This window comes from Sinocyclocheilus grahami, unplaced genomic scaffold (genome assembly GCF_001515645.1).
Source record: "Sinocyclocheilus grahami isolate Dianchi unplaced genomic scaffold, SAMN03320097.WGS_v1.1 scaffold4.1, whole genome shotgun sequence".
NCBI lineage: Eukaryota > Metazoa > Chordata > Actinopteri > Cypriniformes > Cyprinidae > Sinocyclocheilus > Sinocyclocheilus grahami.
In genome coordinates, this window is record NW_015505183.1 from 2422346 (window position 1) to 2449436 (window position 27091).

Consider the following 27091-nt stretch of genomic DNA (forward strand, 5'->3'; position numbering starts at 1 on the left):
GTGAACACTTGAAGTCGATCAAAACCTTTCATCAAAGTTGTCCTAAAACCAAAACAATACCCGTTCTTGTCTTAGGACAACTTTGATGAACTTTTTTGATCCACTTCAAATGTTGACTACTGTGTATATATATATATATATATATATTCAAGTCTGAATGAAAACATTTACTAAGGCAACACAGGACCAAACTACATTGCGTATTAACAACACAAGAATAAGAAAATCACAGCACACATTAAACTCAAAGCATAACCTCAAAATGTCACAACTCAGAATGATCACGCAACACAATAACAGATATCAAACCGCACCATAAACCAAAACAATGCAGAAGATGCTGCCAGATGAGATGATTCTTGACTGCACTACAGCTACAGGAAACCAAAACCACTGTAAAAGATACAAATGTAATGATATCTGATTATTCTGCTGCACTTTCTGGGTCATATAGACATGGAAAACTAGATCTACTTGTTTTCAAATGTTGAGAATCAATTTTTCACACTTGGCAGACATGATTGGAAGCGTTTAGTGTTTGGAAAAGTGGAAGACATCAATGATCTATAAGGGGAAGTTACTTTGTGGTGGGATGCCATTTAGTTACTCTCCTCTTTTTCTCTTTCCATCTAACAATCTCCTCCCACCCTTTATCACACCCTTCTGCAACTCTTTCTCTCTCTCACGCCCCTTCCCCCCGCCGTCTCTCTCTTTCTGATCCATTTTTCATGCTTCAATCTATTTTCTCTCCTTACTGTAACTTGTCCCCCTCCCCGTCCCATTCTGTGAGTGCATTACGAGATCCTCTCTCTCTTTCAGTGCCCTTCCCTTTCCCTGTCTCTCTGCCATATTATCTATTCCTCTCATCCCTGGTCACGTAGTCTTTTATCTCTCTCAAGGGTCATCCATCTCTCTCTCCATCTCTCTCCTATTAAACACCACCCCTCAATTAATCTGCTCTCCATTCTTCTGTTTAAGGTTATAGCCCAATCCCTCTCTCTCTCTCTTTCCCTCTCTGCAGTAATTGCTTGTGTGATCCATGATACATGCCGCTGTCCCTCAAAAAGCAGTTTTTGTTGACTAGATTGCAGCACTGAGTCCCAACATATACACAAATACATGCGCAAAGCAATGAAAAAGCAACAGAGATATTTAGACTTTTATTATGTCCCATTTTTGTCAGACTTTAAATATAACAGAGGGGAAGCAACTATTCATTGTCATTGTGTTTTAAGTGCTTTGATTTGCTTGGCTTGCTTTTCAAAAAGAAAAAGAAAAAACTATATAGCTGGCAAATAGTCAAATTTAGCCATATATTTTGCAAAAAAAAAAAAAGATATTGTACTTTTTAATAATTTTTTATAACATCTATTTTTAGAAAATAAAAACTTTTATTTAGCACGTATGCATTAAATTGATCAAAAATGACAGTAAAGACATGTATAATGTTACAAAAGATTTCTATTTTAAATAAATGCTTTTATTTTGAACTTTCTATTTTAATCCTAAAAATATTAAGCATAGCAATTGTCTTTTTTTATTATTATAGTGATGATAATAGGAAAAGTTGATTAAGTAGTAAATCAGCATATTAGAATAATATCCAAAGGGTCATGTGACACTGAAGAGTAATGGCTGCTGAAAATTCAGCTTTGCCATCACAGGAATAAATTACACTTTACAATATATTCAAAATTTAAAAAAAAAGCGTTATTTTAAATTGTAAGAATATTTCACAATATCACTGTTTTACAGTATTTTTAATCCAACAAATGCAGAATGTAAATGGCTAGCTTTCTAGAGGTTTCAATTATTATAACTTCTAGATAAATGTCACCTAGTTAATTAATATTCATGAGTCAAGCTGATAGGTTTTAAAATACAATTCCACCCGGATAAAGCATCTAAATGTAAAGGTTGTTGTCTGGGACAGGACACAGCTTTGGTGAGCCCATCTTCACGGCTGCGGTAGAGAGAAGAAGAAGGGACACGATGTGTGTGTATGTGTTTGAACATGCTTACACATGAGAATCTCATATTCAGATGAAACAAATATAGACTTACACATGAAATCCTGAAACCAGCGTTCTGACCGGTCAGCCAGACAGGATGTCCACTCCCTCAGGGTCACCTTCTTATTCTTGTTCTTGTCACATGACCTACACGCACACACACAAACACCATATTGTTGAAATCTACAAGTGTAGTTCTACTCTTTGCCTTTGTCGCTCTTGTTTTTGATTTCTACATCCCCCTACGTCTCTCTCCGCTGCTATCAGCCGTAAAGGACACCACTCACATTAGAACAGTAGGAAGGCAATAAGCATCAACAGCTTTGAATGAGAGAGAGAGAGAGATTGAGAGGAAGAGCGAGCGAAGAGAGATTGAAAGAGGATGAGAGAGAGGGGTGGGTGACATCCTGAAGGCATGTGTACTATAATCAGAAGGGTGCTGGGAGGGTTTGCAGTAATATTATGCAAATACAAAGAAGGTCAGACAGGAGAAAACATCACAAAATCACAGTGGTGTGGTGACTGTGTGTCTCCATAGGCACTAGTGTCATTTTCTGTGTGTGTGTTACTGGAAGAATCTTTGAGCGCAGTGCTCCAGTGGTATCCGCTTATAGTGAAGCTTTCTCAGATCTCTCCTGCTTAACTTCCCGTCCCTGTTACGATCCAACAGAACAAACCTTCTCTGAAAAATAAAGGGAGAAAATAGATGGAGAGAGACAAAAGAATAAAGGATTATAGGACTTAATGCTTTTATCACAAATTCACAACTGAATAGAAAAAAAGATTCCCTAGCATCCATCGGCTGAGATAACTTTTTATGGGTGTCTGATTAGAAATCATAGAAAATGACTTTGAGATTTATTTATCCTCATTTAACATTTAAATTAAAGTCTTTTGAAGTACTTTACAAGTATTATATTCAATTAGCCTTCGATTAGCAAGCTAACAGCTTAGTCTACAGGCTTAAAACAGCGCTGACTGGTTCAAAAAAGAGTTATGTCCTATCATACACGGCACACTTACACTATACACTATGTACTTTGACATAGAGTGAATTTTAGAAGGGTAGCATGACTAGTGTCTCAAGGGAATGCTTAAAGTTGTCATGAAATGGATATTCACGCTATCTATTTTCTAATGCATGTTATTGATCTTTTTGTGAACAATTCATCTATACATGTGTTTAATAAAAAAAAAATGGTTTGAGCTTGTAATTTTAAATCAGAATTCTGTAACTCGATCTTTCGGTGAAACAACAGACTACTGTCTGATGACGTAAACCAGATTTCTCTGATCTTTTCATCGTCATAAACCCTGCCACTTCTCTTACAATCGACTGCAAGCTCGCATTCAGATCTGCCTCCATCCAATCAACAATCAGTGGATTGAATTAACTCTGTACCCTATATTTTTTTCTGTTCAATTATCTGTTTCACTTGGATGTGTCACAATACTGAGGAAAATATTTTTTTTCCATTTGAAGGGATCTGAATGATGTGTTGCCATTAACTTTAGCATGATTAGCCCCTTTCTTTCCACTACATAGGGAAATCTTTAAAGGATCTTTCGATTAGAATTAAATTCAGAGTAGTTGTTATGGTTTTATCAGGGTTCCCATTTAATCATTTAAAGATAATCAATGTGCAGGTGATCAATAATAGGAGTTTTTTTTTTCAATCAAAATACCCTAATGGTATCAATTTACTTGCCTGAAGTTTAATCTTGAGACATGCTTGGAAGTGGATGGTTTGTGTGGATGTACATGAATCAAGAGTTTCTTTTGACTCTTGACATATTTATGAATCTTGACATAAAGCATCACACATACACACATACACACAATGTTTACCACAATTTCAAGATATGTTGTAAAGTATTTGAATAGTGTGTGTGTGTGTGTGTGTGCATGTTTATGTGGTTTATGAGGACACAAATTTGTATAATAACATGGGTATGACATAGGTATTACAACGAGAAGGTGATTTATGAGGACATTTTCAGTGTCCCCGTAATTCAAAAGGCTTATAAATAATTCAGAATTAGTTTTTTTGAAAATCTAAAAATGCAGAAAGTTTCCTGTAAGGGGTAGGTTTAGGGGTAGGGTTGGTGTAGGGCAATAGAAAATATGGTTTGTACAGTATAAAAACCATTACGCCTATGGAGAGTCCCCATAAACCATTAAAACAAACCTGTGTGTGTGTGTGTGTTGAAAAGCAAAAATGCATGCAAAGTGTGAATGATCTAAACATGGCATTGGCCCTATGTGTAAGTGATTTGAGTGAGTTCAGTGTGTTTCTTTGCGTTACCTCTGCAAGTTGGGTTCGCTGGGTGTGTGTGAGACAGCTTTGAGAGGGAGCGGCTGGTGTGTATCTCTCTCCCATTCTGCTGAGGAGTAAGAACCAGTCCAGCAGACGGTATGGGAACTGACCGAACTCTTCCTCAGAGCACTCAGCCTCACTTACTGACAGAGAAACCACAAGAGTGTTTTTAGACAACATCACTCAACAGTGATTGAACGTGCATTTAAATATAATGAAGCTAAAACTTTTTGTGTGTGTCAATACTGAAAAAAAAACAGTAGAAATCATCACAGAAATTCTAATGGTTTCTACTGCAAATATCATTACAAACAATCGACTATTAACCATTAAAACAATTTTTAAAATGGTTTACTGTAGTGTGTTTTGGGACATATTCCATTAGGGTTTAGTGGTTTTAATACGTCACCAATAAAAGGTGACAAATTACCAATAAAGACCCAAAGGGATCAATACATTTTCCATTAAAACCAATACAATTACCATTACAACCAGAAAACCATTATAAATTCTGTGATGGTTTCTGTTGTCTGTTTGTTTTTCAGCAGGGTGTGAGTGTGTATCTTTCTACCCAGACAAGCTCCACTATGTGCCTTGCCAATGCGTCGTTTTTTGCGGCAGGCCTCCTTGTGAAGAAGACACTCGTTGCTGTACGTCTTCCCCAAAACGCTGCACACTGCTGCTCCCTGCCTGTAGAAAACAACATCCACACACAAAGTGCTTCTCGACTGGGTTTGTTCAGCGTTAAAACAGCAGTTAACAATACTAAACACAAATAATACAATTCAACAAACCATATAATAGTGCAAAAATAGCTAATTTTGTAAATGGAATGAGAAAATGCTCTTCATATTATTTGTTGTTGATATCACAGTCTGTGCGTCATATCAAATTGTGTACTATTGTGGCATAAAATCATCTGTCACTTAGTAGAAGCAGCCAAATTAGACAGATGCCAACATGGACAGGTTGTGCCATCAAAAAACATGAATACAATTACACAAGTTAAAAGAAAATACAGAGTGCATTATTCTCACTTGCAGTGAGGATAAAATTAGTTTGTGCTTATCAGTGTTTTGAGCAGTGAACTGATATGAAACCATCAAAAGAGACATTTAGAAAAACCAAAACTGTCGATTTTAACATGTCATGAAGGTACATTAATACTAATGAATTTCAATATATATATTTATATACTTTTTTAATTAGCCTACGTTTTTAATGATAACTAACTTGGGTACTGTGTAGCCTCACCACTTGATGTAGAAAGAAGTAGAGCTATTGTTAATGAATCAAGTTTAAAGCTGTTTAATTGGTTGTTTTAATATGTTTAACTACATAAGGTATTGTAAAAAAAAAAATACCTCTCTGCCTGAGATGTTTTAATAAAATGTCATATTATTTTTAAAACTATATCAGCATTTTTAAAGTGGGTTCCCTCAAGCACATCTTCTCTTTTTCTTTCTTTTTTTCTGCATGTGACATTTATCTGCATTAAAGACTAAGTACACAGAGCGAATATACCAGTAGTTAGATGTCTGGGTTGTTGGTTTGATTCCAAGGAGTCTGTGAGCCGCAAGGAGTGTCTTACGTCATTATTCTGTTCTTAATCATGACACTGAGCTCTGAGCTGCACTGTTCATGCCACTGGCTCACTGTAAGTAGCTTGCCAATGAAATCAGCTCAGGTGTCTTGGAAAATTGTTATTAGTTTGTTGGAGTGTGTCTTACCGTGGGCAGGTCTTTGGACACACACATTTAGGAGTGAGAACTCCCCCCTCCTTCACTACTTGGCACCAGGAACCAATAGGACTGTGACATTTCAACAACTTACACAGGGATTCTGAAGAGGAGAAAGAAAGAAAGAGAGTGAGTTTAATAGTAAAAAGAAGAAGCAACTTTGTATACTGAATAAATAATGTTCAAAACCAGTCATAAAATAAGAGTGACATTAAATAATAATGTCTAACCTAATGTTAGATTATGTCTAATCTAACTCTAGCACTCGCTATTCTAATTCTATTCTTAAAAAAACAAAACACTTGTCCCTTTTAGACTTGCACTCTATTCATTTGCTGCTTGTTTTCTTTAATAAAAAAACAACACTAGCTTTCTAATGTTTTTGTATTCTATCTGTTTTCTTTTTATTTATTATATTATTAACAAAAGCAGAAAAGGCCTCTAATACCAGCTTGCTCTATTCTTTTTCTATTCTATCTGTTTTCTTTTTATTTATGATATAATTTAAAATGCTACGTGTACTGCATTAAGCTAACTGAAACTTGTTATAGCACTTGTATATCATTGCTCTTTTGTTGATTTTGATTGCTTCTATTGTCCTCATTTGTAAGTCGCTTTGGATAAACGCGTCTGCTAAATGACTAAATGTAAATGTAAACAACTCTCACCTGGATCCACTCTGCCCAAATAAGGCCTCAACTTCTCTTCAGCCTGCCTCTGTTTACGCTGGGCTCTTCCACCCTTACACACACACACGCACGCACGCACGCACACACACACACACACACACACACACACACAAATAAAGTTATTCACATGGTATGTGTTCTTGTATATAAAAATGTGGAGGACATTTTTGCTACATACATTACCATTCAAAAGTTTGGGTTTAATATCTAATTTATTCCCGTGATGGCAAAGCTGAATTTTCAGCAGCCATTACTTCAGTCTTCAGGGTCATATGCTCATTCAGCTGTCTGTTAGTTTCCCTGCTTTTATAGTAAACGTAATGAACTGTAATTTATTTTTCAATTTTCCTAAGTCCTTTTCTTGATCTTTGAGATCTTCAAATATATGAGAGAATTACTGAGTGTGTTTAAGGCTTGATGGATGAGAATCATATTGCGAGAGCATGTGTGCAGAAATATGCTTTAAAAAAGGGAGAGGCACATGAATGAAGAATGCATGTGAAATGAAGAAGCATGCACATTTACAGCAGTCTGTTAACCATTATGGCACAGTAAGCATGAAAGCTTTTACAGTTTTTACAGACTTAGACTCACGCTTTCACGCTTAAACTCTACCTATCTTTTAACTCTTTTGGACTGATAGTATTCCATGAAATAACTTCATATAAGATCATTTTAGATTTAAACATTTTTTTAGAAAAATCAATACCTTTTTGCTTGTTCCACACAGCATGGAATATTTTTCATAGGGTAGTTTTCATTGGTTAAATTTAACAATTCAAACAAACATTTTAATAAATAAGTCATTTTTTAATTTGACTTACAACTGCTTGTTAAAGCCATGTTTTAAAATGTAGTTAAACATCACAATAAAATAAATTATTCAATTACTTTCTAAATTGACAAATAGACATATTTGCACATTTAATTAATGTTATAAAATGCTGGAAAATAAAACAATAAATAATAAATTAATAAATAGGCTAATTTTTAATGTATTTTTGAAATTGCATTTCAAAAACATATTTGCCAATTGCTTTTCGCAATCTTAATTGATTATTTTTTCATATTTAAAATAAGAGCACATTAGCAACATGTTCTCATGAAAGCAACTATAAACCACTTACCTTGACGACACCAAGGTGAAGGGTAATTGTCAAGAACAACAGATGACAGAGCAGATTCATGGCTCATGGAAGGACGTTTATGGATCTGAAACATGCATTTAACAGGTGACTTTTGAAGTTTCAATCCGGCAGAGTTCTGACTCAGACTCTCACCCAGAATGCACTCAAATGTATAAAAAGTTTGTTTCTCCAAACGAAAACTTTCCAGAAATAGTATAAGGAAACGGGATTGTGTTTAAAATTTAATAATTATCTCCCAAAGATTTGAATCTTCTTGAGGATATCGTGAGAGATGTTCTTTTTCATTTCATTAAGAAAGCACAGAACTAATGAACACACAAGACATACAGAAAAAACAACGTCCATGCAAAGAACTACACTATCATATCAACCTGATACGTAAAAAAAATCATAATAGAAAGCATAAGAGATCATACTTATAAATGTGAAGATAAAAGACAAAGCACAAATCTTAATCAAAGCTGATTCTGTCTGATCGCTCTCCTCTTTAAATTACTCACAGTAGTCTCAGTATTGTGTATAAGCCCCGGAGTGCTCATTAGACGTGTGTGTGTGTGTGTGTGTGTAGAATGGAGTGGCCCCATCACTGGGAAGTCATTACTGAATGTTACGGCTCAGAGCAGATAGAGTTACTTTAACAGAGCAGTCGTCCTGACAGAATCACCCTTTCATTCCTTTGCCATTTCTTTTAATTGGTGTAAAAATTCTTACCAGAGTCTCTCCGCTCTTATGATCTCTCTTTTCGTGCTATTTAATCACTTTGCCTACTTCTTCTACTCTTTCTCTCCGTATTCCCTCTCACACTATCAGACAGCCACATACCTTTCTTTTCCCTCTGCCCCTCCTTCAGGTTTGTCTTGTTTCCCCCCATCTTCTCTCTTCATTTGATAAATCTATTTCTACCGTCTCCTCTTACCTGGCACTCCACTCCTCCATTTCCTCTCCTGCTTTTTCTGGCATCACCTGAGAAGTCCTTAATTAGCAAATCCATTAACAGCATGGATTTGGACACACACACACACACACACACACACACACACACACACACACACACTCTCACTCACCTCCCCTTACACAGGGACTGAGAAAAACATCTAAAGACAGCGCAAACCTGAACTCTCTCTTTTCTCTCCTCCTACTTTGTACTGCGTTCCTCCATCTGTTTCTGTGGCCTGTAAATCTTTTTGTCTGTAAAGTAATGCCAGACTCAATGAGAACCAGAGCACTTCCACTCTCTCTTTATCTTTTTCTCTTTCTCACACACACACACCCACATAAACAGATGAAATCGAGGGCACTGGGCCGGATGGCATGAGTCTAAAACTATGCTTTGAAATTCCAAAACAAAACTTTTTTTCAAACTGTTGAGTATATAATGTCATAATAATCCACAAATCTTCACACTCAAGCAAACTGAGTGACAGAAAACTTCATTTGTATGAGTGTTTTTGTCTGTAAAGTAATGCCAGACTCAATGAGAACCAGAGCACTTCCACTCTCTCTTTATCTTTTTCTCTTTCTCACACACACACACCCACATAAACAGATGAAATCGAGGGCACTGGGCCGGATGGCATGAGTCTAAAACTATGCTTTGAAATTCCAAAACAAAACTTTTTTTCAAACGGTTGAGTATATAATGTCATAATAATCCACAAATCTTCACACTCAAGCAAACTGAGTGACAGAAAACTTCATTTGTATGAGTATGTTTGAGTTGTTTTTCTGTGAGTAAAGCTTTTACAGGTGCCGATGTGTCTATTTTAAAGACTTTTGATTATAGTCACAGGCAAATACATAAATAATCGGTGTCCTCTGTGGTGTCCTGCAGCCTTAAGTATCTGACCTCTGTGCCCTTTGACCTCAACATGAATCATTTTGTCAGGACAGTTTGTTTGCCATTCATCGCTTTTGTTTTTGTCACATTGGTGGGAGATCTCTCCCACATGTTGGTTCATATGTTATTAATTTAGCATAAAAAGGAGACAAATGCTCCCATTATGCATACACACACAGACACAGGCAAATGTGGAGTGATGGGGCCCTCAGAGTCAGCAGTGTTATTTAGAAGCACGGCATTAGAGCCCCAGCACTAAACAGTTGTTTGACGGCGCCATCTGGTGTTCACTGGACAAAGTCAGTGCATTGAGATGTCAAATCAAGTTACATTTATTTATATAGCACTTTATACAATATTAATGTCAGATTCTGACTGTTTTACATTAGCTTCACAGCAATAAACAGGAAAATAACAGTGTCGCAAGGTTCATCTTTTATGAAACAACTTCAATTTCAATTGTAAAAAAGCTCTACGGAAGCAGAAGATAATAGTGTCATTATTCAGCTCAAGTCAGTTCAATGTTAAATAAGTTTAGTTTTATCAGTGTTGATGTTGCCAAGTTCATCTATTATGAAACAATGTAATGTTGGTGTTCACTGGACAAAGTCAGTGCATTGAGATGTCAAATCAAGTTACATTTATTTATATAGCACTTTATACAATATTAATGTCAGATTCTGACTGTTTTACATTAGCTTCACAGCAATAAACAGGAAAATAACAGTGTCGCAAGGTTCATCTTTTATGAAACAACTTCAATTTCAGTTGTAAAAAAGCTCTACTGATAATAGTGTCATTATTCAGCTCAAGTCAGTTCAATGTTAAATAAGTTTAGTTTTATTTCCTAAGGAAAGGATATGGACCAGAAGACATTGCAATTACTAAATTATATTTAGACAGACTTAAAGAAGTTCCAGATCTATACTTGTGCCCTTATTATTTCAGTTATTTTGCCTTTAATGTAAATAAACATGTGCAAACAATATAGCCTACTTGCTCTTGTGATTTTATTTGGATGCTAATTACATTGTGCAAGCTGTCTCTTTAATACCGCGTGGTTTATATACATGCTGCTGCTGATTGGGCTGACATGTTTGACACACCCACCAAACAAGAGAAAACGCATCTCAAACCCAGTTGCACACCGTTTCCAGGAAACATGTCGTTCAAACCGGAAACCGTTGCAAAACGGTGCACACCGGTTTGAGCTTGAACTTGCCCCCGGCTTATCACCATGGCAAAATGTAGCCTATGCTTTTAATGAATGTAATCAATGAATGTATGATCCACACAAAACAAATGACCCCCTCAAATAAAAACAAAGTAGTTTTATGGGGCCAATCAACGTACATAATGATTTAATAATTAGAATTTAAAATATTTGAACGCATCCGAAACTCAAATCGGATCCGAATTTTCCGCATACGCATATGATCGGAACTCCACGCAGCTCCCGCACTACTCTCCACTGGAAATGAATGACTTCCGGTCTGTCGTTTGTCGCTTGTTGTAGATAATGGAAAGGCGTGTTTTATTTTTTTTACGAGTATACTGTTGGCTTCAAAATTTGGTAAATTGTGAACTTACTCTTTTTATATGGAAAATTCTTTATTCACAAATGTAAATGGCCAGTGAAAAAACCTAAACTGTAAATCACTTTAAAGCCTTAAATCTATACTTTGAATAATTTTTAATTATTTGTACTTGTTTACAGACATTATATATATTTTTTATTGCTTTTCTTATTTAATTTTTATTTATTTTAAGTATTTGTTTTCATTCAGTTTAAATGTTATTGCCCTTATATGTTCTTTGCTCTAAAAACTGCAATAATAATAATAAAAAAAAAAAGATAATGGAAAGGCGGCTTCATGCTATTTCATGCATTCTAAGTTAGTTAAAGAGTTGGATTCTCATGCTAAACATGGCCAAAGTTAAAAAGAAAACCGAGTTGGACGTATGACGGAGTATTTCTGTGTCAAATACACTCCTTCATGGTTCGTATAAGTTTTGGAAAGTTTTTTCGATTATGGCCCTGTATGATGTCATAAAGGACGGAATTCCTTGTATGGGCACTTCTCTTTATTTATTAACGTCTACATCTGCCACAACCCTAAACCTACCCTTACAGATACATTAAATATTGTTGTTCAGCATGAGAAAAAGGACGCAATATTGATGTGCGCATGCGCAGTAAACCCTGGTAGGACAATATGAAATGTCAGGACACCAGAAATCAACCAAGATCATTGTTGACCAAATCAACAATGTCACCAAAGAAGTCTGTTTTTGGTTGTGAGGGAAAGATAACCTTGTTCAGCCTCCCAAAGAACCCAGCGTTAAAGGGATAGTTCACCCAAAAATGAAAATTACACCATGATTTACTCACCCTCAAGCCATAGGTGTATATGACTTGCTTCTTTCAGACGAATACAATTGGAGTTATATTTAAAAATGTCCAGGCTCTTCCAAGCTTTGTAATGGCAATGAATGGTTGATATTCAATAGTCCAGTAGAAGTCCAATAAACTAAACAAGTTGACAGCATCTCTCTTTTATACTTTCCCAATCCGGCTGTTTGAAATGCTGAAATCTCGAAGGATTTTGAGCAGATACAATTTTAATATCTGGAGCTGAGAGTTCTTCCCAGTCTATCAAGGAGGAAGAAAAACATCTACTGAACTGTGTGTGTAGCCTGGTGGAGAGCAGAGTAGGCTACATTGTTGCAATATGCACAAGTACAATGGAATTCTTAAACATGCTGATCCTTAGTGGCATTCACAAATCACCAGACACCACAGCCATACAACATACAACTAGTAGCTACATGGCAGACAACACGAAGCAGCAGACAGCAGATATAAAGTATTAAAGTGGTGATGTAACAGAAGTACCAGCAGATCTTTTCTTTCAAATAGTGACGTATATCCAAGTGAAACGGATAATCGAAAAAGAATAAAATGTAAAGCACTTGGTTCTAGTTATCAGTTGTTGATAGGATGGAAGTCAAGTCAAGTCAAGTCTGCTTTATTGTCAATTCTTCCACATGTACAGCACATACACACAGAGAATTGAAATTGCGTTACTCTCAGACCCTTGGTGCATACAGATAACATAAATACAGATAGGTACAGATTAAATACAAAATACAAAATACAACTATACAAATATACAAATAAGGTAAAATGTAAAAAAAAATATATATAAAGCACAAGGCATATGGCAGATAGAGATCTGAATGTGAGTTTGCAGCTGATTGTAATAAAGGGGCTGATTTTATGTGGATGAAATGATTGGAGAAGTCCAGCAGTATACGTCCCCAATATAAAATAATTGTTAACTGAAATAAAATAAAGTATTAAAAATTTACTTATTTTAGCTAGTTGCCAAAGCAATAACATTACATTTAGTTTAACTTGTTGCACTAAAACTGAAATAGTAATAAAATCATATAGATGTATAAAAAAAATTACAAAAACAAAATTACTAAAATTTTAACTAAAAAAGGAAATACAAAAATAAAAACTAATTTAAAATATTAAAAAACAAAAAATAGATATATGATAAATATAGGCCTTTCTCAATGATGCTAAAATAACACTGCCCCTGAGTGAGTTAAAGAAACAGGATTCAGGCTGGGAAATTGTCCCTGGCCCCATAGTTTAATATTGGGAACAAGGGGACCCACCCTCCCTTATACATGTTGTCTCAGGCCCTGGGAATTTTGTCTAGCCTATCTATCTACTTATCCAATGACACAATATGGTAGGCCTATGGAAACCCTATGGAAAATTGTTTATAAATAAGTAGGAACCCTGACTGGGTTACTTGTATATAAAACTGGTGGGCCCCTGGATCCTACGTTTTACATGACGTGACGTGTGGCCAAGTATGGTGACCCATACTCGGAATTAGTGCTCTGCATTTACCCATCCAAAGTGCACACACACACAGCAGTGAACACACACACCATGAACACACACCCGGAGCAGTGGGCAGCCATTTATGCTGCGGCGCCCGGGGAGCAGTTGGGGGTTCGGTGCCTTGCTCAAGGGCACCTCAGTCGTGGTATTGAAGGTGGGAGAGAGTGCTGTACATTCACTCCCCTCACCTACAATCCCTGCCGGTACGAGACTCAAACCCACAACCTTTGGGTTATGAGTCCGACTCTCTAACCATTAGGCCACAACTTCCCTACACCACAAGCTATAGACTAGCCAAAAAATATCTAACACATATTTGTAATTAAGTGTACAAGATCATTCAGATCATAAATATAAACTGCATAACGTGTATAATATTCTACATAATTAGTGCACAAAAACGTGCCCATATCACGTTAACATCGCCATTCAATACTCGCGCTCGCTCCCGGCTACAGAGCCAGCCCGGAGCTCGTGCACTGTGAATCACGTCTTACGTCAGAGTCACACTTGCAGCGCGCGTGAGAGTACGGTAGCAGCTCGCGCTCTGTGGGGTCGAGAGGCTGTTTGTTTGTAGGCGCGGGCCAAACGCTGAACGCACGCTTTTCCAACACATCAGCTCAAAGCAGAGGAAGACCACCCGCCTGCTTTAGCGTTATGAGCAAACAAACTACCTGTTTTAGCACTTTGATATCGTAGGCGTTTATGTAGAAGCTCAAGTGAAACGCTGTGAGCAAGGTGCGGATGAAGAGGATGCTGGAAAGAGCGACGGAACATCACAAACATCATGATGGAGTCTCACTTCAGTACAGCATCACTGCTGTTCCGCAGCTTTAGCGCTTTAAATCTCACGAAAGGATATTTATAATGCTGGATATCGACCCTTAAAAAAGGAATATACGAGTATCTGTTTTCACACTGTTTACCAACCCGTTCATTTCTTTGTGTTGTTAGTAAACTGTTTTAATCAATGCTCTGGTTGCTTTCTAGCAGTTTAACTAAACAGTTACAGTGTGTAGTATATGATGTAGGCCTAGTGTATAGAATGAGTCGGCATAGTAATCAAGGCGTGAGCTGTTTTAAATAAGAGTTAGAAGTTGACCGTGAACTCTTGAGCTTTGACATTGACATCTACATCATGGATAGACGCGGCTGATTTTCTTCGAACAGGTGAGTCACATATAACGTTAACGCTAATCTAATGTTTTTGTGTCCACGTACAGAGATGGTATTCCCGTAAGGGGATCGATTCTGATTCCGTTTCATAGTCTTTATCGGTTCATTAACGATTCATTTAAGACTTTTGAGGAAGAACTATCTGGGGAAAAAATGCAGTTCGTATCGCATTTACTGCTGTCAGCAATAACCAAATTTAGCAGACCATATTAAGTAAGTGTTAATTAAACGTTTGATTCATTCATTTAAAATGCCATTGATCAGTGAGAGAGTCAGTGATTCCTCTGAGTTCTGACTGATTGACTTATTATTGTGACTAAAAAGTGGAACTTTGAGGTTTTTGCTTTGCTTATGGTGTTTGTTCAGAAATCAGAGTATATTTATCATGTTTTTGATTTGCTAAAAGAACAAAGTGTAATTACCCAAATTATTATACAAAGCATACTATCAGTACAATTCATTATACTACAACAAAACATCACAAAATGATCAGTTAAATAAAAAGTGTGGATATCGGCACAAGGTATTGCCAAACTGATTATCTGTTTTTATAGAATAGCAGTATTAGGAAACATCAACATAGTTTAGGATGGTGTTCTGTCTACATCTGCGAAATAATTAATCATAATTAGTTATGGTTAATTATTCATATTTCCCCATGAGTTAAATTCGCTACAAAAGCATGCTAGTGGAACCGAAAGACATCCAATATTATTATTTTTTTAAATATTAGAACCAGATCTTGGTTCCCAGCTCTCACATAAAACTCTATTTACAGATAGATCTGACTGGTTGGAACATTTTTGTTCAAATACTATGTTTTAAATGCAGAATGTAAGAACTAAAGGGTCATATCTGCTGTTGTTATGCATATTTCTTTGCGTTCACGGGGTGTGGTCGAAATTGTATTATGCATGTCTTTGTACATAAATGTGAAATGTCCATAATGTTTATGTAATTGAACAACCTCAGTTTGTATGGTTTTCCAAATTTACTCAGCTCAGTTCAGATGTTGTTCATGCTAAAGTTGAACTGCACTGCTATTTTGAGAACAGAGATGACCTTTGCCCCCTAGACTACAACCGCTTTTTCTACCGGTGTCCATCCAAGCAGCAGACAGAACAGAGATAACATTTTACGCAACACAGCCGTTAGGATAGTGTGACTATATGGATTTTTACATATAGTTATTCATTGGACCATATCAAATATGTGTATTTAGAACAACTTACGTAATTCAAAAATGCACTGAGTTATGTAGTACATCACAAATGCGTGTGCATTCATGTTAACTGAACAGTGCATTTAATGCAACTGTCTGGAATGGATCTGATATTTTAAGGGAAAATTGATGGTGGATCCTAGGTTTTAGAGCATCTTCACTTCTTGAAAGACAAACTTGTACATTTTGCTTTCATTTTCTAGAAGCGTGTCATTTGTAGAATGCTAAATGCTCTTAATTGATTCCAACGAGCACATGTGACCCTGTCACCTGTGTATATCTGGTCCATGTGATGAAATCCAAAGGCCATCAAGGGAAAAAGGGGGAGGCCTAGATAGACTTTGATGTCTGACTTAATAACTTCCGCTTTGGTCTTGTCTTTCAGTAACCAGCCCTGGAAATAACCAGAGATTATAGTAATGCATTCAAAAGTTTTTTTTTTCAAAACCTTAAATACATACCTCTTAGGTTAAGCCTTTATTAAAGTTATTTACTGTATATTTCAATGCATGCTAGCACAAGGTCGGATTCTCATACACTATATCTAGAAAGAATACAGTGATTATGGCTTAATTTACACATTTGGATCAAGACTGAATCATGTTAGTAAAGAACATTTATCTGTCATCTTGTCATTTGGCACCAGGGTGGGGACACACCATCCACTACACTTGTTATTCTTTCTGTTTATGAAGATTGCATAGCTGTCAGTCAGTGCTGATGTTAATGGCCATGAACTGTCAGAGATGCAGACGAGACTGTGTTAAGCCAAAAACATCAACACACCCCCCTCCCCAAAACTAAAAGTCCTCACTTAGCACTTGTGTTGACAGACTATGTGTGTCCTTGACAGGTGCAAGGATCTCTTGTTTATTGGTTTGGTTTACATGGGTGTTGAATGTTCCAGCAGATGTCAGGCATGTGTATGTGTCTGTTCACCATTTGAATGCCTCGATCAAACTATAACCTGATAAAATTCTTCCTGTAGCTGCTTTGTCCTCATGACTGGTTTAGCGTCAAATATCTCTGAGGGGTGTTAATTAACAGCAGTGGCTGTTAGGTGATCATCCTGAGGCCTGTCATTTCGTTACAGTGAGTCTAATGTGGTATAATGTGAAGTATCCAGTAGGGCTGCACGATAAATCGAAATGGAATCGAGATCGCGATTCGACAGAAGCTGCGATTGTTATATGTATCTTTCAGTGAAGCACGGTTCTGTGATCAGCAGTAAATCTCCATCCAAAGGCCAGAGGGCGCTCTCGCGCTGAAACTCCAAATACGCCTCGCAGAAGAAACCCAGAAAATGCCTATCGCTGCAGCTGAATAAACAGAAGATTCAACTGCTTTCATTGATTCAACGTGACTAATAAACACACGACTACGGCAATATACGGTTTATCGGAGTTCTTTATTTTAATGAAAATTATAATATATTTATAATGCAATGCCTTTGTCACTTCTTAAATACTATGAAATATGTTGCATGCCTTATTCTGTGTAAGAAGCCACATCTCACAGAAGGATTTATTTCAAACACTCGACTGATGTTAAGTGAGTTTGGAGTAAAAATATGTTATTAAATGTGGTATTTTCACATGCTTTCAGATGGAGCAGCATTTACTTCACAGAGCCGTAGTTCACTGAGAAGCTATGCAAACAGCTGTCATTATCACAAACGATTTCTTCGATTTCATTAATTTTGCGAAATTTTTATTTTTTATTTTATTTTTTTCGTAACTTGTCAGTGAACTACGGCTATGTGTAGTAAATTCTGCTCCATCTGAAAGCACGTGATGATGATTTCCTGCTGATTACAGAACCGGCATTTCTATCAAAATGCACATGACAGTCGCATCCGATTAATCGTGCAGCCCTAGTATCCAGGCAGATAAATGTCTGTCCTCAGCGCCAGACAGCTATTCGGTGATAACTTTTAGTTGTTGAGTTCTGAATGTGTAACTGTACACTTACGTCATTGATATGGGATGCACGGATATTAAAATTCGTACCTGCTAAGCTGATAATTATTTACATGCTATGGCCTATAACTCATAGATGGCAACTTTACAACAAAAACGTTTTTTAATTTTGAAAGTCAAAATTTCGACTTTATACATACTGTACATCACAGCATTATGATGTACAGTATGAAAAATGGATATTCATTTTGAGACTTTAATTTTGAAGGTTAGATGTAATAAGAGTTATTAACCAAATTAGCATATTAGAATAACTTCTGAAGGAACATGTGACACTGAAGCCTGGAGTAATGATGCTGAAAATTCATTCAAAGTTTTGGTAGTGGCTGTTATGACCGCAGTTTTGCCACCCAGAAACTCATTGCTCACGTTGTATTGTAGACAATATCAGCTCTCTTCTGTGTATCAGTGTGTGGCCTTCCTGTGAGGCTGATACATATTTTTCAAAGACTTTTTTGATTGTTTTGGGTGCCTGGAGTGTAAGATCATCCTTGTTCATGTTCTGTCTTTCTGACCCTCATATTGTGTGTGTATTTTTGTGTTTGTATATATTTTTGCTGATGTGTTCAGCTGTGTAAACACATGCGTCTCTCTGCAGTACATCTGTAGCACACACACTTCTCCGAATGAACAAGACTACATCTCTATGTACAAACATCATCCTAAAGATCTTCTAAAGGCCAGATGCCATTTTATGATTATATTCACAATATAATAATCTGATAAGTGAGAACTTCACTTAATTCTTATTGACATTAACTGGCATTAGACTAATTACAGAGTTCCCGTATAAAACCGAAACGAACCTGTGATGATTCAGCTTGTTTGAATTTACTGTCGGTATTTGCTGGTGTGACATCATGGTTGGAGATACATTCAAATGTAATTGATGGAGCCAAAGGCAACATAGACAGGAAGTCACAGTACCTCTGAACATAGTCATTGCTATCACAATCTAAAGTATTAGAAATGCTTATTTTGTTGAAATGTTAATGTTTTATTTTATTCCGATGCTTTAAAACAGATGTAGACCTGGATTTGTGTGTTGAGACAGTAAAAGTGACAGAAAGCTCTCTAAGGTTTTAAGCAAGGTGCTTAAAGTGTCAAAGTGAGAGCTAGCAGGATAGCAGCTAATCGCAGCAGCTTTATGTGACTGACTCTCTGTGGATGTGTGTTTGTTTAAAAAAAAAATCTGTTTCTATTGGGTTTTGTAGTTGTGGATGTGTAGTAATGTTTATTTAGGCTCTCTGTGATACAATAACTACATCAGCGTAGCATCTGTTCTTCTGTTTAGTCAAGGGTGACATTCAAATGGACTGTTTGCATATTAGGTTTGGCCTGTCTGGAGTCCACATGAAGCAAACTGGGAAAGAAGAGAAATTACTATTGTTTGAAAAAATATGGTTTACTCCCTAATCCTAAAACACTGTCTTAAATGATTTATTTGATCATAATCTCAATAATACTGTTAAATTCTTCGTTGACTATTGTCCTGCTACAGTTTAATCTCACAGTCGCAAATGATCACAAACTCATGAATTCATTGGAAATCACAAAATTTATAATCATTGTCATTATGGATATCATATTTTGTGTGAATTATATAGCATAGTTGTTTTGTGAAGAGCTGAGTCATTTAACATGGCCGCCGTGAGTAATACATCTCTTTGTCATTGTGTTTTATTTAAGCAGCTCCTTGTCCTTATGGACCAAGTCATGGGGAATAACGCATAGAACAACACTGAGTGGCTTGGAAAGAATGAGAAACCTGCCGAGTCATCTGACTGAAAACTCTTTATTTTGTTGCTCTCAACAGAAAGGGCATTTTGCATTAACGTAAGTGGATTAGGTTTGCTAGGCTGAAAGATGAGATTGAGAAACAATAAAGGGTGGTTCAGTTCAGATTTGTTCCATGAGAGGTTGTAGATCTATTTTCAGTCTCTTATGCTCCTCTTAATCTTTTATGTGCGTTACAGTGCAGTATTTATGCTGTAGGTTCATGCTGATCAAGTGACTTTACTAAGCAGGATAAGGTTTTGCTGTTGAAAGTTTTCTTTGCTGGAAATCACACTTAATCACAGTGTGCTCGTTGTAATGGCCCACGCTACTGTGATTTTCAAGGATCAGCTGTCTGATTCTTTTCTTTGTTGTGTTTAATGAGAAGGGTGAGACTAGGGTGCATTATACGCTGACTTTTTTTTTTCATTTATCCAATTAAAAAAATGTACATCTATATTTTTTAACTTGAGCTAATGAAAAATAAATAACTTGCCCTAAACAATATTTTCTATGTCTATGAAAACTATTTTATAAAACCTAGCACAAAGTATATTTTTCTTGTTGAAGAAAGTCAATTAATTTAAATTCAATTTTTGATCCAAACAAAAAAAATATAGATTTAATCGAAACACAAATTCTCGTTTAAGAAATTTATTTTTATAGTTTTCATAGACATAGAAAATATTGTTTAGGGCAAGTTATTTATTTTTCATTGGCTCAAGTTAAAAAATATAGATGTGAAATCCTTTCCCTAAATTTTTTTAATTGGATGAATGACACATTTTTTTTCAGTGTAATTGCCAAGTTAAATTTATATCAGTTGTTTTATTTTTCCAATTTGTTAAACTAGAAAATTAAGAAAAAAGCAAACAAATAAAGGAACATTCATGCAATTTTCTGTTTTATTTTAATTAAATTCCAAATGTTCATTTAAAAACACAACAAAACATGAATTTTTTTAATCTTAAAACATGAAAAAACTAGTTTAACAAGCTAACATAAAACTGTTTATCTCAGAATCACAAAAAACGGCATCAAAACGATATGGTTTTATTCCACTCTGAGTTCACAATATTGGCAGTTCTGAATTTTAGGTGCTAACTCACCTTTTCCGAGGTTGAGCATTACCTGCTGAATAAAATATAAAGTGCTTTTCATACACTTAGTCCAGGTGCAGAGCATAAATCAGTCTGAAATAATGGACATAGAAGGCCTGAGATCGGTCGGTTCATCTGTTACAAAGTTTTCTTCCAAGATGATTCCCACTCAGATGGGTTAGATGTGGACTTGCTTGATCAATGCTGAGGATTCTTACTGGAGTCTGTCTTGTCAGCTGCATCCTAACAGAGGAAGAAACAAATCGATAAAGACATTATCAAGTTCTGATCTGATACTATGAGGTCAGATTTGGTGGGTAAATGCATGTTGGATGAAGGTTATTTGTTGAAAGTTTTGAGCAGCTTTGTTTTTGGCAAACTCAGACTTGCGTATCTACCTTTAAAATGGTTCTTTTTTTAAAGCAGTTCCTCAAGTTTAATAAGTGGTTACCCTGGCCAGTATAGTCACAATTAGCTTAAGTGTCATTTGATGTACCATGATGCAAATGGCTTATGATCACTTTCAATCCATTGTCTATATGTAGGAGTGTTAGCATTAATAACCCTAGGCAACATCAAATGTGGTCTGTTTTTGTCTCTCGTTAGCTGCCTGTGCAAAATTGATTTATTTGAAGAGCATTGCTGAGGGCTGCTGTAACTAGCATCACTACGTTCTCTAATTAAAAGAGTCTGGCTAAATAGTTGCTAGGGCACATTAGGCTAGCAGATGCGAGGCTCAAGTCCAAATAAAATGGCTAATCATTTTTATAATTAAATAATGCTAATAAACTAGTGTAGTCAAAAGACCCGGTACTTCGGTACCAAGTCGGTACAAAAAAATTTACCAAACTAACAAAACGCATTAAAGGCACCCAGATCAAATGAAAGAGTTCAAGCAGGTAAGTTTCATTAACATTTTTTATATTTAGATCGGTGTTTCCCATACATTGATTTATTTGTGGTGGCCCGCCACAATATCAAAACTGACCGCCACAAATAGATTTTCATGAGTACTGCACGTGTCAAAGTCGAATCCCGGTGCGGGTGTTTTTATATCACTGTATTTCTGAAGGAAACCGACTGTCTTCAGAAAATGATGTATGTCATTTTCATTTCATCTTGCCTGTAATGCCTGAGCAGCGTTTGTGAGCTGAGCGCTGCTTTGTGTACAGCTGTTACTGGGGAAAACTTGATCTCTCCCACTTTACAAGCGCCTCTTGTTGGCTGAGAATGAATTTACATATATATGCCGCAACAAATAGAGTGCAAGTCTGGGGGAAACACCGCTTCGGTTATGAATATTATTCTATATTTTAATTTGAATGTCAGATTGAAACGAACGCTGTTATTAGAGTAGTTAATCGTCAACATAAGCGCGGCTAACGCTAATATAATGAGCATTATAAAAAGAAGTATCTTTATTAACTATTTAATGCTCCTATAACTTTTATTAGGGTAAAAAAACAGGAGGACATGATGATATTTACTATTTTTACACACCAGAGGCTTTTAAATGAATAGTGAATCTAAAATATGCATGTTAGAGAATGTACAAATGGTTAACATTGTTTGTGTCATATCAGCCAGAAAAGCAGTTCTGGGCTTTATATTTTATTTTATGTTAGAGAATGTACAAATGGTTAACATTGTTTGTGTCATATCAGCCAGAAAAGCAGTTCTGGGCTTTATATATATATTTTTTTTTTTTTAGCTAACTTAGTTGTTATTCTTGGCTGAATAACTCTAGGTTTTCAAAAGCCCTTTAAAATTAAATATGTCCACAGTTTGGATTAAATGAATAGTCACATTTTTTAATTGGCATGTTTTTGTGTTTTGCTTTGGTCCCGAAATTGGTACCGAGAACCGTGGATTTTCACTGGTATTGGTACCGAATACTGAAATTTTGGTACCATGACAACACTATAATAAACAAACAAATCTTTACTGTATGGAGCAATACCATATTACACATAATTTAGGTCAGTCAGCATTACGCTCCGAATTCTTTGTTCTCTAGGGTTGCATGATATATCGAAATATCGCAAATGTAAATATCGCAATATGCATATCGCAAGGGTGTGCGATATCTGAATAATTTTAATAATAGGCTACTTAAATCAAAACGTTGCAAAAGGTCAAAGTTTTAGTTCGACGCATATAGCAGAGAATTGCTTGATGTTAAAAAGTTAAGTGCAATAAGTTGCAGAAAACAACTTTGCCGTCTCGTCTTGTTGTCTGACTCACACCTGAAGCTCGTGCACAAGGTGCATCTCGCACAGCGTCTCTTCAGTTCTGCCGCACATGCGCAAAGCGCGCGCACACAGAGAGACGCGTTTCAGACAGAGTTGATTCGTCTTTCGCATCTCCTCATGTTTGAACAGACACATACACACAGAATTATGTCAATAGTACCCGTCTCGATGATCATTCTCATAAACGCAGTCAGTTATGTTTTAAATAAATGTAAACCGCTGAGAAAAAAATCTTTATACTGGACCCGTGCAGTCGGATTTAAAGGGACAGCAGCCTATAAATACCTGCTGCTGAATATGTCACTAATGTTAACAAAACAACAAAACAGCTATAACAAAGATTAATCTAAATTTAATTCATACAGTGAACACTATGCAGTGTTATTTTACACTTAATTGTTAAATTTCTGTATCTTGATACTACTGTTTGTAAATTGTGTATTTAAAAAAAATTTTTTTTAACTGACTGTTCACTTGCTTTTAATCATGTTTGAACTTTCTCAGACTATAATTTTATAGACTATAGCTGCTGTGGTATATGAAGAAGTACTTAAAGTGTATGAAAAGCAAAGTTACAATGATATAAAATTAGTGTCATTAATTTTTTTTGTTTGTGTGTTCCCACTGATGTTAAAATGACATTTTCTGATTTGTGAAATTACTTTTTATGTAATGCTAAAACACTGCTGGTCACTTTCAGAAGTTGTAGTGATTCTTTCTTTTCCAAGAAATTATATAATTTTCATTTTTAAATATTTTAAATTATAATTGAAATTGATTTTACACACTTTAAGCAATATCGTATCGCATATCGAATATCGCATTTTTTTTTTAATATTGCATTTTTCTTCAATATCGCACAGCCCTATTGTCCTTATAATCTTATAATAATCTCATAATAATCAAATGTAATAACTTGCTCTTTTTCTGAAACATCTTTCTTTCTCTGTTAATGTCACTTTACAGAATGTCTTGACTGTTTGATAATGTTAACCAAATGCCAAATGTTCGTATTTATGCATTATTTTAGCAAACTCAAATTAGGTCTGGATACATTTCTGAACCTGAACAGGAAATTGTGGCGGGACATTGCTCTAATAGTTTTAGTTCATCACAGCCGTGAACCATGATTTTCTACTTTCCATTGCTAGCCAGAAGTAGGTGAGGGGATGTTCTCATTCTGGAGAGCCAGCCCTATATGCACACCTTGGCAATAGAATCGCCATTGGCTAGTAAATGTTTTTTTAAACTCTTGCTCTCTCTCTCTTTTCTTGTGTGTGTGAGAAACAGTGCTCTCAGCAAAGCGACAGGAAGTCGTGCACCACAGATCGCTTGATGGAGAGTGAAACTCTGAAGTGCTCAGTCAGAGTGTTCGGCGAGTGAAAATATGTCTTTGCTAAACTTTTACTTGGCCTCCAACTCACACACTGGCAAGTAAAATCTAAGAATTTATTAGCCAGTGGCTAATGCTGGACATCATTTAGTCGCTCAGAGTGAAGATTTTAGTCGCATATGCAAATGATTTACTTGGATTGTGGAGGGTTGAGAGCATTTTATTGGACAATGATTTTTTTTGAGTGCAGGATGTGTCATCTATGTCTTTTTTCTGAAAGAGAAACTTTTATTTAAATTGCATATATGTAAAATTTAATTTTGTTAACTTTTAGGAGTACATTAGCATATTGATGGCCTCAAAGCTAACATACATGAACTTAAAGGGATTGGAATCGGACGAGTTTCCTTGTGATCGGCCCGGATCGGTGATCGGTCGGTCAGTCTCACTTCTTTCCGATTTTGAGCCGATCCGTTTTGTTACCAGCGGCACAGGCAATAACGTCAGCCGCGCATTCTCACTCTCATCTCTCCGACGACCCCTTCTCTCTCACACAAGTCTCATTTGCTCCGGTTAAATAGTGCTTGCATTGCACATTATAGTCATTCCCCCAGGTTTCGCGCTTATACCAAACGTGTGCGTACCAGTGGAGCGCACAATCCGCGCTCAGTCTCAAACAGCTTGTGAGCCACAAATAAATGCTTAAAGGGACCGCAGTCCAATATTCCTGGTGCTGTCTGTCATGTTAATCAAAGAACAAAAGACAATTAATCTGTATTTAATTTTTACAATGAAGACTACAGAAATTAAAGTAATCAAATCTAAAATAACATTGGATGTTTTATTTGACATTTTATTACTTTAACTTCTGTAGTATTTCTTACCTGAATAAAAACTTACTTAACCTGAAAAACTTAGTTTCATAGCTCTCTTTATTCTGTTGCATTTATTTGTGCTGTTGTTTGCCATTTTTTTTATTTGTTCTTATTTTATTACTAACTTTTTCTTGTGTTTTTTCATGCAAAGAAAACTTTGCGTTGAAGAAAAGTAGATTTTTGTTTGTATATGCTGTCAATTATAGTTCTTAGAAAGAAAATCGGAATCGGCAAAAATCGGTATCGGCAGATCACACTTAAATGAGAAATCGGAATCGGTCAAGAAAATTGCAATCGGTGCATCTCTTAACAAAAACCCAATTTTATTTCATTGGGTCTTTAATGTCTGTGGACCGTGTGTTGATGTCACTATTTTCATTTTTTGTGGTAGAAATTTATTTTATATTCGCATTTGTTTTGTAAAGGTGAGATGGATGGTGGTTTTCTTAATTAGTTTAATGTCTTATTAAAACTAATGAGAAAAAGTTTTTTTTTTGTTTACTAGTGCAAATTTTGAAATGAAACAGTCTTCTTTTGTAGATCACTATGGCTTGCAGAATAAATGCAAGCGTGCCAAAATTTGAGACATTCCGTTCGACATCAAAATATAAGACATGCAATTTGGTTTTGGATCTTTACTTTGGTCCTGTCTTCTGCCTTCATTTTGCAACAATAAAATATTAACTGGCTCTGAGAGCCCATTGCTCTCCTCCAGACATATAACTGTGCATTTGTCTGGGTCTGGAATGAACGCTCCGTGCGTAGGAGAAAATTGGCTTTAGTCTGTTTTGCCGTTCCAGTCACCCGATAGATAGAAATAATGTTCAGAAATATCAAATAGAGGGCACACTTGACCACAGACTGTTATCTGTGTTAAGGTGGACTGTAATGCATTTAGTCCAGCCCTCAAGCAGATCTGCCTTATCTCAATAAGCTGCTCTCTGTAACAAATCCCTACCTGTGCACACCTGAGGCCAGCTCAGCTGAAGACAGAAACGAACCAATGTCAAACACCAGCTTACATCATACCATGCGCATGTCCTCTCTATCAGTAAGGGCAAGTGGATTCACTACCAATCAGAAGTTAGACAAAGTTGGCCGTGTCTAATTGATTTTTGTGTCAGGCCATCACATGATGTGCACACATTGTTTGCCGTCTAGCCAGCTGTGATATATCAGAAAAGTAGTAAGCTTGGTAAAAGGCATTATTCTGTTCTTCCTACTCTTAACTTTTTTAGCTTTGCCCCAATAAATGCACAAACAAGCCAGTGTGTAAGTTTGGACTGTACAAACAATGTCCTCTTCTTGTTTTTGCTCTCATTTCACTCTTTGCGATTTTGCTGCCTTGGTGGATGCTGCTGTGCTATGTCATTAGTGGTTCACAGCAACAACAATTGTGATTAATGGCAGTAGTTTATCTGAAGACACTAGAGTTGATTTACAATCACATTTAGACATCAAATTTTGCTGTGTTTGGTCTGTAGTGGATCGCTTTTTTCCCTTATTCTAGTAACCCATAAAACTGAAGTGGATGTCTCTCAGAGTCAGAAAGAAGTTTGCTGATGTGCGAGTATATATGTGTGGGTGAGTTTGTGTGTGTATCGAGATGCAGGTATCCTCACTGTCTTTTTCAAGGACTATTTTGGTGACTTATTTGCTGTAGTTGACAGTTTTGTGTAGGAAGGAGCCAGCTGACAGATGGTCTGAGCT

General features: G+C 36.2%; 2 protein-coding genes across 8 annotated transcripts in view; one reads left to right on the forward strand and one right to left on the reverse strand.

The window, feature by feature from the left end:
- Positions 1-1714: 1714 nt before the first annotated feature.
- On the reverse strand, positions 1715-8952 carry LOC107582763 (SPARC-like protein 1). Of its 6 annotated transcripts, none has more exons than XM_016268789.1 (9): positions 8823-8952; positions 7886-7970; positions 6738-6810; positions 6061-6172; positions 4902-5020; positions 4319-4473; positions 2582-2694; positions 2065-2159; positions 1715-1963 (listed from the first exon to the last, which is right to left on the reverse strand). In XM_016268789.1, the coding sequence occupies exons 2-9, from the start codon at positions 7943-7945 to the stop codon at positions 1905-1907; spliced, it is 786 nt and encodes a 261-aa protein (XP_016124275.1). In that variant the 5' UTR covers positions 7946-7970; positions 8823-8952; the 3' UTR covers positions 1715-1904. The 6 variants fall into 6 exon arrangements, with proteins under 6 accessions (XP_016124275.1, XP_016124257.1, XP_016124249.1 ...); XM_016268771.1 differs by having other exon boundaries at positions 8729-8952; XM_016268763.1 differs by having other exon boundaries at positions 8618-8952.
- A 5271-nt stretch (positions 8953-14223) lies between these two features.
- LOC107582789 (serine-rich coiled-coil domain-containing protein 2-like) overlaps positions 14224-27091 on the forward strand; it is a 58831-nt gene continuing 45963 nt past the window's right edge. For both annotated transcript variants that reach the window (XM_016268813.1, XM_016268819.1), the window contains exon 1: positions 14224-14838. The gene's annotated coding sequence lies outside the window, so the exon portion shown is untranslated. The remainder of the gene's footprint in view (positions 14839-27091) is intronic.